Source organism: Grampus griseus (genome assembly GCF_964374135.1).
Source record: "Grampus griseus genome assembly, chromosome: 9".
NCBI classification, from domain to species: Eukaryota; Metazoa; Chordata; class Mammalia; order Artiodactyla; family Delphinidae; genus Grampus; species Grampus griseus.
In genome coordinates this window covers 84,150,040-84,165,095 of record NC_139003.1, presented here as the reverse complement: position 1 = coordinate 84,165,095, position 15,056 = coordinate 84,150,040, and the positions used below count along the sequence as shown (strand labels likewise).

Here is a 15,056-nt window from a genome sequence, read left to right as displayed (position 1 = left end):
CTGCATAAATTCTACAGTTCTGGTCCAGTCTCAGGTTTTGATATTACAGTATGTATAGTAGCCATTCCCCTTACTTACATGTTTATTACCCTAGCAGTATCTAACACATTGCCTTTTGGATACAAGACTAAGGATAAATCAGAAATACCATGGTTTTGAATGTCCCTACTGAGTTTTATTAAAGAATAATCAGAAACCAAGATAAAACCATTTCAAGAAGAAGATTGCCTATTTTATACCTTAATCATATTTTCATTTGATACAGTCTATGCTTACAGTTAATGTTCAGCTTTCTGTAATTGCCATCCTTTGAAATGAGGGAAAATAACATCTTAAAGCCAGATAGGAAATTGTTGATTTTACTTCTTTGAACAGTCATAAAATTTGAATTTCCAAAATTTATTTTACCCTGTAAGGGAGCTCTGCAACTTATATTTTTAATGGCTCGGTGACAAATTTTAATAAATCTCATGTCCTTATGTTATTTCTCCTGTCTTCATGTTATTTCTTTGGAAATAAGCATGGCTAGAGAACATTTAACGGGGGGAAAAAAAAGATTGAGGAACATATTTATAGCTTATAAGGAAAGAGAATAGGAATAATTTGAGATTAATTTTTTTTTCTTTTTGCTTAGCCATTCTCGATAGCAGCAAACATACTCCACAAGAAGCAGTAGAACATAATTGCTAAGGCTGGTGTGAGACTGCCTGGGTTTGAATCTGTCCTTCATGGTGTGCTGTTGGGCAAGTTATTTAACTCACTCTGTGCATGCCTCAATTTCCTTAAATGTACAATGGAACAACATTACTTACCTATAAGGGTTAGATGAGACATGTATACAAATTGCTTAGAACAGTCAACTACCAGAACATAGTAGATATTCAGGAAATGTTATATACTTTTATCAGTGAGTTCTACCACCTAGAACACTAAATAAACTGTGTAGTTAAATCAGCCAAGCAACCTAAATGATTTCTCCCCACTGAAACAAAAAGTATGTGGTCAATTTCAAATGATTTTTAAGATGTTAGGTGTTTTCTCTTAGAGGAAAACATAGGAAGAACACTCTTTGACATAAACCACAGCAAGATCTTTTTTGACCCACCTCCTAGAGTAATGGAGGTAATGGGACCTAATGAAACTTAAATGCTTTTGCACAGCCAAGGAAATTATAAACAAAAGACAACCCTCAGAATGAGAGAAAAATATTTGCAAACGAAGCAACAGACAAAGGATAAATCTCCAAAATATATAAACAGCTCATGCAGCTCAATATTAAAAAAAACAAACAACCTAACCAAAAAATGGGCAGAAGACCTAAATAGGCATCTCTCCAAAGAAGACATACAGATGGCCAAGAGGCACATGAAAAGCTGCTCAACATCACTAATTATTAGAGAAATGCAAATCAAAACTGCAATGAGGTATCACCTCACACTGGTTAGAATCGGCATCATCAGAAAATCTGCAAACAACAAATGCTGGAGAGGGTGTGGAGAAAACAGAACCCTCTTGCACTACTGGTGGGAATGTAAATTGATACAGCCACTATGGGGAACAGTATGGACGTTCCTTAAAAAAACTAAAAATAGAATTACCCTATGACTCCGCAATCCCACTACTGGGCATATGCCCAGAGAAAACCATAATTCAAACAGACATATGCACCCCATTGTTCATTGCAGCACTATTTACAACAGTCAGGTCATGCAAGCAACCTAAATGCCCATCGACAGATGAATGGATAAAGAAGATGTGGTACATATATACAATGGAATATTACTCAGTCATGAAAAGGAATGAAATTGGGTCATTTGTAGAGATGTGGATGGACCTACAGTCTGTCATACAGAGTGAAGTAAGCCACAAAGAGAAAAACAAATATCATATATTAATGCATATACGTGGAATCTAGAAAAATGGTACAGATGAACTGGTTTGAAAGGCAGAAATGGAGACACAGATGTAGAGAACAAATGTATGGACACCAAGGGGGGAAAATGGGGCAGGGGTGGTGGTGGTGGGATGAATTGGGAGATTGGGATTGACATATATACACTAATATGTATAAAATGGATAACTAATAAAAAAAAGAAAGATATTAGGTGTTTTCAAAAAACAGTGCAATTTCTAAAGAAAAAAAGGAAACACACAAAGCTAACGTTTCTTCTTTAAAAGGTCTTTGCACAAATTGAGTTTTTCTTCCTCAGTTGAAACATGCTGTGGTGTTAAGTGATTTAAAGGAGAGAAAATTTCCTCAGAAACCACAAATTTTTTCTAAGTTCTGTATGTTTTCCTACAGAGTTCTGCATTTGATTTTGCTGGGTGCCAGGGGCTGCTACTGAGCCATGAACTTGGCATCACTCCGGTACCTTTGAGCGTACTGATTCATATCAGAATCAGAGACATAGCTCCCCGATTTTATATTAGCCCAAAGCTTAGTCTCCTCATATAGCGTCAGGGCAAGCTTGGCTTTTAAGTCTAACAATAGACTGCTCCACACTCTTGTTTCTGCTCATTTGTAGTAGTGACCATGGTGGTGGAAGTGGTGGGGCTTGAAGATTTCCTTTGCTTTCTTGCAAACTCAACAATCTCATCAAAAAGTATGTTTGTTAGGTTGATATAAAGTCTTACTGTATTGTAGTCAGAGGTGGGAAGGAGTGGAGGCTGTCACAGCTGCTGTTTGTTTCACTACTAGAAGCTGAATTTCTTGGAATTTGAACTTTAGGCTCTTGTAAATGAATCAAGCTTGAGTGATTACTTCAGGCTTGATCTTGGACAGGAGAAAAATATCATTCTAACTGATTTTTGATATGGCCATACTATAGATCATATTCTATAGTGAAAATGGAGGACATTCTGCCTTCAGAAAGGAAGCTGTCATGCAGTGGCCACCTGCGTTCTATGCAGCCAGTTGACTGGAAGAAGTCAACATCGTAGGTCACTGCTCAAAGAGTGCTCTTATCAATGCTCCTTGCTTTCCCTAACCTCCTCAAATGAGAAGAAGAATTATACTATGGGGGCCAAAATATTTGCATCTTAGTGATTAGTGAATATTTGCTCATGACTTAGAAAAAATATAATCACTTTTTTTTTTTTTTTTTGCGGTATGGGGGCCTCTCGCGGAGCACAGGCTCTGGACGCGCAGGCTCAGAAGCCATGGCTCACAGGCCCAGCCGCTCCGCGGCATGTGGGATCTTCCCGGACTGGGGTACGAACCTGCGTCCCCTGCATCGGCAGGCGGACTCTCAACCACTGCGCCACCAGGGAAGCCCTAATTACTTTTTTTTGATGTAGTAAAACATGCACTTGGACAAAATCCAAAAGTACAAAGAAGAAATACAGTACAAAGTAGTTTTCCTCCTGCTTCTACTCCCACTGCTCTAGCAATGCAGTTAGCAAAGATGATTATATTTTCTGCTCCTTCTGAGATGTTTCTATGCATGCTGATAACTGACTTGTAGTTGGTATTTTCTGACTCCTTACTTCTCCTAAAGTTTTTCTAAGTTTTAAAAAAATGCACTATGATTTCTTTTTATAAGTATGAGAATGAGGAGGGGTGGCCTCAGTATGAGAGGCCAGTATGAGAATGAGGAGGGGTGGCCCTTAAACACTGTGGAAAATAAAAAATATATATAATTTTTTTTCCTGAGATGTTAACTAATGTTTCCTTTTAATATTTGCGACCATGAAAGAAACACAAGAATTAGGGAAAGTTAGGGTAATGATTAACAATGCTGCTGAGTTTTGAGATGATATATCAATTGGGAGAGCAGGAATTCCCAATCTGTAAAGAGATTACTTTTTATCTGTAATATTTGTAACAAAATTGGATCTCATCTATTTAGGAGGCTAACCAGGGAAATATGAATTATTAAGAAAGCATAGTCAATACCTCAAGGTTATTTTCATCTATATCTAAAACCCACAATTGGTTACAAGTTCTTTGGAATATTAAAAGAACAATATGAGGAATTATAAGAATAGAAAAATGCAAGGTCTGTGAGTGGAAGATGACAGGAAAGAAATCCTGAGACATAAAAAACTAAATTGGAAAGAATTACTAAAAAGATTAGTAGAGGGAATTATTTTCCATTGACAGGGGAGAAGAAGTGCTGCCTTAATTAGCATATGTTCTTCTATTAATTTTAATAAAAGCAGACTGATACAGAGTGGAGCAAGTCAGAAAGAGAGAAACAAATACCGTATTCTAACGCATATAAATGAAATCTAAAAAAAAAAGTGGTACTGATGAACCTAGTTGCAGGGCAGGAATGAAGATGTAGACATAGAGAATGGACTTGAGGACACGGGGTGGGAGGGGGAAGCTGGGGCGAAGTGAGAGTAGCACCGACATATATATACTACCGAATGTAAAATAGCTAGTGGGAAGCCACAGCATAGCACAGGGAGATCAGCTTGGTGCTTTGCGATGACCTAGAGGGGTGGGATAGGGAGGGTGGGAGGGAGGCTCAAGAGGGAGGGGATATGGGGACATGTGTATGCATATGGCTGATTCACTTTGGTGTAAAACAGAAACTAACAGTATTGTGAAGGAATTATACTCCAATAAAGATCTATTAAAAAAAAATAAAAGCAGACTGGAATAATGGCAATAAAATGAACCCTCACATCTTTGAAATTGTATGTGTTATGTGGTTTTCACAATGTAATGAATTCTGAAGATATTTATCATACAGAAACAAGTTCCCCAAATCTTCAACTAACTTTGGGGTGAGAGAAACTGATAACAAGTATTGAAAATATTCAAAGACCAAAGCAAGGTATAAAATGAAATATAGGACACGTATGTACAATAATTCTTAGATCTCGCTTTCAGAATTCTGAAAAAAATCAGGAGATTAGTACTACATGAAACATAACATCACCTTCTGAAGTTTTAGGAACATCAAAGGGGCTGAAAGAGAAAAGGAAGAAGGCTTTATTTAACCTTGATCTTGATCATTCAAGTGCCATTCTTTGGGGCCAAACTGGAGTCAAGGTATTTTTTGATGAGAGTAAGAAGTCAATTAGGAAGTAAAAGATAAAGGTGCTATCCCCTTATCTCTGAGTGCCCAGAGAGACCTTATCCAGAGACCTTCCCTCTTCAGAGCCAAAGACCAGCCCTCAGCCAGAAATAACTTGAGCAATTTTTGTCTGACAATAAAGTAGCTAAGATTTCACACTGAAATTATAATCACATCCATTAGGAGAAATATGTGATAAGAAAATGGGCTACAGGGTGAATATCAGGCCTAGAGAGAATGGATGGCCATGACTAGAAATAAGCTTCAACTCTAACAATGCCTGGAGAACCTGAAGAACACAAACATTTCTGTATGTGCTCTACAAACCCCGGTGTGAGCCTGGTTGCTTTTGCTGTGCCTTCTTCCTTCATGTATAAATCTCTCTCTCATATACATCATATAAACACTCAGAGAAGCAGAAAAAAACTCTCCACAAAAGGTTGAATGCGAGATTCCAAAAATGTTGCATCAATCTGAGGGCACAAAGAGGTTCAAACAGTGCTTCGCTTTCAGATTTATCACAAAGTGAGTCTGCCTTGATTTAAAAAGACATCCCTGAGGGTTTCCCTGGTGGCGCAGTGGTTGAGAGTCTGCCTGCCGATGCAGGGGACACGGGTTCATACCCCAGTCCGGGAGGATCCCACATGCCGTGGAGCGGCTGGGCCCGTGAGCCATGGCCGCTGAGCCTGTGCATCTGGAGCCTGTGCTCTGCAACGGGAGAGGCCACGGCGGTGAGAGCCCCGTGTACCGCAAAAAAAAAAAAAAAAGAAAGACATCCCTGAAATTAATCATGATTTCATTTTTTCCCCCAATGGTATAGTTTCAGTTACTACTAAAGTTCATAGCTACAGACTCTAAGGTGATTACCTTGTTACTCTATAATCACACCTGATGATCCTTTTAAGAAAAGATCAAATGCCCCTCATTTATAAATGGAATATCTAATTTTAGAAGGTTAAGTTAAAATAGCCCCAGAAATTTGCACCTCCAGTGAAGAGATAAAACCAATACTGTTTGGGAACAAGATAATAAAATTAAGCCTCTCCCCTCAAAAAAAAAAAAGAGATAAAGATCTGAGTGGATAAACACATCGCAGTCTCTGTGAACCCACACAAAATAAGCAGGGGTTAGGCGCTGGGGTGCTTTCAGAGTGCACCATTATTCACAGGAAAACAGCGAGATTCACTACGGAGGACATAATTCTTTTGACAGTGACAGGACCTCATTCACAGAACCAGGACTGATGGTGCATGCACAGTCAGCGTGCCAAGTGGCACAGGACCTGGATGCGGGTCCCTAATGGTGAACTGAGATCATTGCTGAGGACACTTGGTGATCACATAAGGGACACTCTGTTTGCTCTCTGGGAGACGCAGTTCATTTGCACTAATTGCAGGCTTGGGGGCCTGGAGAAGGCAGCTCTGTGTACACATACTGTATTCCCTTTGTTGGCGAAGGTAGCTCTCACGGGCCCTGTTCCTCCTGGCATTGTGTATGTGTGTGTATTAACAGAGAGACTTAGCTGCCTTTAAAATATATGTGCATTTCTAATTCTTTGCACTAAGCTTACTAATAGCTGGTGAGGGGAAGCTACAATATAATAGTGAATTACTTTCCGGAAAAGTTTAGCAGATAATTCATGAAATAAACGAAATCCAAGAAAGTCTAATCCAATTACTATGGTTTACAGGATTTGTTTTTGTTCAGAAAAGTTCAGTTGAAAAAAAAATTTATCTACTGATCTATTAACCACCTATCTATTTGGGTTATTTTCACAGTTAGAGAGATTTAATAATTCTCATCTCTAAGAATACATCTCTTAAAATAGACTTCTTTCTTTTGTTATCAAACAACTTTTGAAGAAATGTAAGATTAGGAATTTCATATCTTTCAAACTTAGAAACACTGCATGTTGAAAACACTGAATAGTGTAAAATGAGCATGAAATAAATCTAATCATGTTGATATAGTAAAGTTTTGACATTCTCAAGAGGTTTGGTTGACTAAAAAAATAAATATTTACTAAGAAATTAAAATATTTAATGATATATACTAATCACCAAGACAGGTATACAAAAAGGTAGAAATAGTCCTTGTCCTGGTAATGTTTACAATTTATGAGGGGATGACAGACATGCACATTATGAAAAGTTACCTGCAAGGACCAAGCTAACCAATACCTCCTAAATGAATGAGAAGTGTAAGTTGTACTTCAATAATTCAGAAATGAACAGTCTCAACTTTTCACTACGAGAGTAAACAAGTGATTTCCAGAGAATATAAAAATTTTGATTGAATTGCGAATAAAAGAATAGCAGGTTCAAATGTGGAAAAGGCTTGTCAGACAGGTGAAGGTGTTTTATGTGTATGGGAATGTAGACGAGAGAAGAGAGTTGGGGAATAATGGGAACCAAAGATAACAGAGGTGCTGCAGTCAAGTGTGAGAGGACCTGGCGGTTGCCCAAAGAGTTTGAAGCAGTAGAAATAGAAACTCATCCAAGTTTTGAGAAGGATAGTTAACGTGACCAAATGCTGGTTCAAGAACCTTTTAATTGATCGAAGAGTAACAGGGAATTTGACAAGTGGAGCCTGGAGGAATGGAGGTCAGTTAGGGGACTGTGGTCCACAAACAAGGGGATGAGGGAGTGATGTAGGATGGGGCAGTGATATTAGGAAGGAAGAGATAAAAGCTAAAGGTACAGCGATCTTTTATACCTAATAATGTATATCCAGCCTGGGGGGGAGAAAAGCATCAAACTCTGAGCTATCTGGGTAAAAAGCAGAATTAGAGAAATCCAGCAAGGGACTCTGTAAATTGGTTTGCTTGTTTGTTTTATGGGAGAAGAGTTTAAGGGGAATGTTGCATTTAAGTTGCTGAAGAAATGCTTGGGGTGGGGGCAGTCCAGTGGGCAGTACTTAGAAATATGGCCCTGGAACACAGGAGAGAATGAAGGTTGCAGGTAAATCTACAGTACTGAAGCCACAAGGCTGGATATCACCTCTAACAAGATAAAGATGTCTGAACATAAGGTGAGGTTGATGTCAAAGGGAAGGTTTCCTGAGCATATGAATTTTAAATATAGTTTAAAGGCAAATTCTCTAAGATGATGTAAGGATATACCATCCTTGAAAGAATTAGATCTAATATCACTTCCATGAACCCCGTGAAGGACAAATATAATGGAATACAACGTAGATGAAATACACTGCACTGCAGGATTGTGATTTACCTTACAGAGGTCAGAAGTCTCTTTGTCCTCAGCATAGTTAACAACCCAGGGAAATATGGCGGAAAAGGATGAGTTCAGGTTTTCCTGGGTCTAGATTTCAACTCTGCTACCATTATCTTAGTTAAGTACCTTAAGGTAAATTTCAGCATCTCATTTGTTGAGCAAATATACTGTGATTATGGGACTAGAGATAATATATGTCCTATATGCCTAGCACATTGTATGCATTCATTAAAGGGATGTTGCCATTATTTATTTTATTTTTATTGTAATTTCTGTTATTTACAATGATAAAACTACATTTCTAAGGCTAGAACTACACTAATTTCCATCACCAAAGTGACATATATCAGAGAAAGAAACAGTTTTGTAATGTAATTTTGAGTAAAAAGAGAGAACCTAGAATAAAATATATTCGTTGATAACATTAGTAGAACTTCATGGAGAAATTAACTATTTATAAGTGATCACTGACTTTACATAGATATGGTCTGAAAGAAAAAGAAATACGTAATTCTATAAACTACAATTCAAAGGAGAAAAAGAAAATGAGTAATGGGTAAATTGAGGACTCTAAAACCTTCATTTACATAGAGAAAGTAGTTCATTCTGGTAAAGTATATAAGGAGTTAAAGACCGGTAGGTTTGGTACTTATATACATACAGAATATTATAAAGAACTAGGAATCTTCCATATCCACAGAAGGAAATAAGTTCACTTGCACATGATTTCCAGAAATGAAAGAAATAAGAAGGCTTTGGTAGGTAAAGATTTATAATTCCATGTTTAAAGATGTACAAGTAAAATAGTGGTCCTGTGTCTACAAATTGCTAAGAAATATATTTATGTTTCTATTTGGTGACATAAGACTCAGGAGAGTAAAGCAACTACGATCATGGGTTCTGGATCCAGTTTTCCTGTGTAATATTTCCTATTTCCAGTTACTGGGCAAATTATTTAACTGTAGTGTCCTCATCTGTAAAACAGTACCTAACTAATAGGTCTGATAGGAGAATTAAATGAACTAATACACATAATGAGGTTAAGGAGTTCCTAGCACATGGTAAGATCCAAAAGAAGTTAATTATTTAATATTGTTTATTGTCATTATCATCAATATTACTTGGAATGGAATGAAATTACCTCAGTCAGCTTTTCTCCCTTTGCAAATGTGCCTCACTATATTATTTATGCTCTAAACGTATGTCTGATATTAATTACTATTACAGGCTCTTACAGGGCAGTGTTAACTAAAATTTAAGCAAAAATTTTGTCACTATTGTTTGAAGTGTCCTGTATCCAACAAATGTATATGAGAAGACGACAAACGCAGGACAAAGACCCTGTGCTAGGAAAAATGTGATGAGGTTCAAATGGCGAAGAGTTGGATAAATGTATATGGGGGGGAGCAAAGAAAAAGTTTTATCCTAAAGTTTCTCTTGGATAAACATAAAGAAAAACAATGACATTTCTAAAATGGGACTCATCAAAAGATTTCTAGTAAGGGATGATGGACCAATTTTCTGGTTTGCAGCTGTTTCCTCCATCTTTTAACACGGGGTGAAGAGATGCCTAATTTTTACATCTCTCATGTCCCATAATAAGAAAGAAAAAGTAGTATAAGAACACTTGCCAAGCCAGGCTCACAAAACCATGTTTGTGGCATCTGTTGACTATCCAGATATCCCAGAGCTGTCCTGCACAGTTGTTCTCTATCATTGTCAGCCTCAGAAGTCCAGAGACAGTCACATGGCTAGGGCTGGTGAAGAAGAGTTCAAACCAGTCCATTTTCCCTGGAGCCTTAAAAACTTCCTAGACATAAAAATACTCCATTCTTCATGCCTAAGGTATGAGTAGAAGGGAATGGAGCTTTCCACATTCACTGTGCCCCCCAGTTAAACAAATTTCTAGTTTAAGAATCTGTTGGTCAAGAATGCTTCATTTGATTTGCTCTATACAGAGTAGAAATGAAATACAAATCAATTATTTGGGCCCAATCAAGGCCATATATTTTATATTTTTAACTATAAGGTGTTAACCAGTAAGAAATTCTATAACTGCTCTTTGACACCCAACTTCTACTTCTTTTGTGATTACTTGCTTCCATTTAGCTGAATTGTTTTTCTTCTCACATAAAAGATCAACTAAGAAAACGATGTCCTATCAACTTAACTTAAATCCATTACATGATGAAAAGTAAATATTTTGACAGAGACATTTCAGAATCAAAACAGAGAAGGTATCTAATTGCTTGAAAATTACCAGATCATATTACAGTAAACAAGTTACATTATGCACCCATAGTGATTTTTAGCATTTGTACCCAAATATCAATGACTGCTAGGGTCAGAGAATAAGTTTTTAACCAATATATTAATGGAGGAAGTTACCCTCCTCTGAGTAACCAAGAGGAAACCACTTTTTAAGGTTTTACACCTTGATTGACACATACTGAAATTTGGTCTCCTTATGTTTAATAAAGAACATTTTTACAGGTAGTAAGGAAAAGGAAGGTAAAAAAAAATAGGCTTATGAAGCTTTTCTTTGATAAAAATAATTGGTTATGAAAATTCAAACATTATGTCACTATAGAAGCAGTACAGTGATAAGTACAGACATCAAAGTAGTTGTAGGAAATATCTTAAGAATAATATGTATGCAAGGTACATGTGTTAATGTTTTTTCAACAGTTTTAACACAGCCCTTTGATTTTCAATGCCCATTAAAATAATGATATGTCATTATTAAAAAATACCTAAAACAAAACTCTGGAAACTTATTCCAAGATTATAGGCAAAGAGAATGCCATAGTTTAGTTTTGGTAACGTTTAATTATGAATAAGATTATTTAAAAAATCTATTTTATAAATAAAAATTTTGGCACTATATTAGTAAGTATAAGAAAATTGCAAATCAATACCTTGCAAAAACACACTTTGTATCTGTCTGATACTTTTTTTATATATGTGATATGACAGATGATAAATTAAAGGGATAACAAGTCTTTCCCTTGTTCAAGGGTAATTGCCTTCACAGTGTCACTTGTGAAGATGCTTTCTCCAAATTGTCAGACTAGGTGGTAAGGATGGGGGGATAAAACATGGGCATTATGTAGCTATGGTTATTCTGTGGACTGTATTCATTGACGCCATTAACTAAATAACACAACACAACCTCTATTCACAGAGCTGAAAGTATAGTAAGATTTCTAAGGATAGATTATATCTAATATTAATTAACAAAAATTTTGCAATGTCACACAATCATATTCATGACTTGTAACACCTTCTAAGATTTAAACCACTCACTACATTGCCATTAATATTGTATAAGTGAAACCAGAAACTGAAGAAGTTGAATGGATTCCTTGATATGTCAAAATTAAAACTAATAAATTGGATACAAGAATCATGTCCTTTCCTTTTGATATCATAATCTTGTCTCCCTCAAGATAACTACAATCATTACATATACATATATATATATATATATACACACACACACACATATATACACACACACACACACACACACCCCTGAACATATATATGTGAAAAAAATTTACATTTGAACACAGGGATATAATATATATTCAGCTACATCTAGAAGAGCTGATAAACCTGTAACCAATGTAAAAGACTAACCTGGTGTTACTACTACTCCATTTCCATTGACCACAGGCCTCTCTTCCTCTTCCTCCTCAGGAGGCTCTATGCTTGCTTTCTCCATGTTGCTTACTGATTTATTCCTTTTTCGTTTTCCTTCAGTGCTTGGAGTGGCTCCAGGAAGTATCTGGTCTGTTACATTTAGTAACAATGGTGCTGGTTCTGCTGGAGGCTTTGGGGTACCGTAGTAATTGTCTGCAAATGATACAAAACATATGAAGTTAAATATTTCTCCTACTGGTGTGCATAATTTGTAAAGAATGGAAATTTTATTAACAAATGTGTATCCTAGTTTATACATATATATGTATTTTACATATACGTACATACATATCATTTTATATCCTTTTATGTTTTTATATAGGCGTTTATTTGTTGCTTCTATTGTATTGGGCTTTAATGCTTAAACAAAGATACAGACCTATCTTCCTTTCACCTTAGTGCCAAATCAAAATATAGTCTTAGCTATTAGTTTCATATGACACATAGCAATTTCAAATTAATCAAAATTTTTTTATAACAAGCCTTGATTATAATCTTTTAAAAAATAATTATGTCTGAATAAGAGTATGGGTAACTTATTCTTTAAGCAAATCTTATAACATTCTGGAAAGGCAAAGCACATTGTTCTCTTCTCCAGCTTTCAAAGGGCTCTGGCTGCTGTCCTTGATGTGCACAGCATCCTGCCTAGAGCTGGATCTCCACGCCAGTTTCGTGGTTCCCATGACTGCCGACAGTGGGCCTGCTACTGTAATCATTCTTCAGATTACCACAGCTCTTTTTCCCACAGCTCCATGATCTGAGCTACAGAAAACATTTGTTTCCCCCATCAGTCTGTGAGACTTCTAAAAGAGGAGACTAATTCCTATTTATCTCTGTCATAAGAGCCTGGCAAACAGTAACATGGAATATATGCTTACTATGTGAACATCTTTTTATATTCAAAGCAAATTACTTTTATGAAAAAATACTTTAAATTTTTGCTTGGTAAACGACACAGTGGTGTTTTTAAAAAATCAATGTTATGCTTTTAGCATCAACTTCAAACCCATATTGGTGTTTTCAGTTAATTGAATAATTTACGCACATATTTGCTCACTCATTCATTAAAATCTTTATTTAGTACTGACTGTGCACCCAAGCACTCCAGTATACGTCTGAGAGAAAATGATGACTATTAATACAATCCTTGTCTTCCAGATGCTCAGCGGTTTAGTGTGGAAGGCAGGCACATTTGACATTAAGCAGATAAGCATTAAAACAGGAAATAGGATTAAGCACTCAATCAAGGAGGCATAGAGGGGGAACCACATCTCATTATCTGCAAAGGCCACTGAAGGCAACTGAGAAAACAGTGTGCTGTAAAAGAAACCAACCCTTAAGTAGCAGTTATGGGGTCTAGATTTGGATTTTCTATATAACCACAATTCAAGCAAGTTATTTACTCAGTAAGGCTCAATTTCTTCATCTATAAATTGGAATGGCAATACTTGTTACAATCACCTGCGTTCTGGGTTGCAAACAACCAAAACATACTCTAGTTAAATTAAAGATGATAAGGATATGCTGAAAAGGTATGAGATGGCTAGTTGAGGGAAGAGGCTGGAAACCCTTGAGGAAAATGGGCGGAAACAAAGGAGTCCATTGTGGACACCCAAGCTGCGTCTGCTGGCCCTGGACTCTGAAAGCCTAGCAGGTTCCACTACCACAGGCAATAGAATCACAATACTTCTTATCTAATAAACATAATATAAAACTAGTAAATAGTCCTGCATGTCCCGATAAATAATATAATTTTAAGTAGTGTTCTGAGATCTTCAGTGCTTTTTTTTAATTGGAGTAAAATTGCTTTACAATGTTGTGTTACTTTCTGCTGTACAATAAAGTGAATCAGCTACATGTATACCTATATCCCCTCCCTCTTGGACCTTCCTCCCACCCCACCCCCATCCCACCCATCTAGGTCGTCACAGAGCACCGAGCTGAGCTCCCTGTGCTATACGGCAGGTTCCCACTAGCTATCTGTTTTACACATGGTAGTGTATTTATGTCAAACCTTATCTCCCAACTCATCCCACCCTCCCCTTCCTCACTGTGTCCATATGTCCATTCTCTATGCCTATGTCTCTATTCCTGCCCGACAGGTAGGTTCATCTGTACCATTTTTCTGGATTCCACATATATGCATTAATATACGATATTTGTTTTTCTTCTTCTGACTTACTTCACTCTGTATGACAGACGCTAGGTCCATCCACATCTCTACAAATGACCCAATTTCGTTCCTTTTTATGACTGAGTAATATTCCATTGTATATATGTACCACATCTTCTTTATCCATTCATCTGTCATTGGACACTTACGTTGTTTCCATGTCCTGGCTATTGTAAATAGTGCTGCAGTGAACATTGCGGTACATGACTCTTTTTGAATTATGGTTTTCTCAGGGTATATGCCCAGGAGTGGGACTGCAGGGTCGTATGGTAATTCTATTGTTTAGTTTTTTAAGGAACCTCCATACTGTTCTCCACAGTGGCTGTATCAATTTACATTCCCACCAACACTCCAAGAGAGGGTGTGGAGAAAAGAGAACCCTCTTCAGTGCTTTTAAGTATATGTAGTACTAACAAAAATGAATCACACTTCAGGGCTTTTTTTTTTTTTTTTTTCCAATTTGTCTTTTAGGGTTTAAATCTCCCTGAGGTAGAAAAAATAACCTTTTAGTAATTAGAAATAAATGCATAGCTCAGGCTAAAAATAAATATTAAGTAACAGGTCTGGTTGAATTTACATTCCTAAATAATTACTCCTATTGAATGAGATGTGATTACAAATTATACAGCAATATTCTATTTCCACAATTTGATTTATGAAATTAATAGTTTAGACTAAATTTTAGATGTAAAAGAGTACAAATCATTAGTTAAGACATTAAGATTATCTTTATTAGCAATAATAATAGCAATTTAAAAGAGGCACAGAAATAACCCATGTAGTTACTACACTTGAGAAATGTAATTCATGGAGAATAGGCTTTTACCTTAAACCAAATGCACAGAACAAAGAAACCAGAAATACCTAAAAGAAGTTGAAAAATTAGCCAGATGGTCAGGTAGCTAAGTCACTGAAATG

The 15,056-nt window shown here is 36.6% G+C and overlaps 1 protein-coding gene across 3 annotated transcripts in view; it reads right to left on the bottom strand.

Annotated features, from left to right (window-relative positions):
* The window catches only part of MAGI2 (membrane associated guanylate kinase, WW and PDZ domain containing 2), a 1,326,400-nt gene that overhangs the window by 492,156 nt on the left and 819,188 nt on the right, over window positions 1–15,056 (bottom strand). For all 3 annotated transcript variants that reach the window (XM_082661503.1, XM_082661504.1, XM_082661505.1), the window contains exon 4: window positions 11,903–12,118. In XM_082661503.1, coding sequence (XP_082517629.1) covers window positions 11,903–12,118 — 216 coding nt within the window. The remainder of the gene's footprint in view (window positions 1–11,902; window positions 12,119–15,056) is intronic.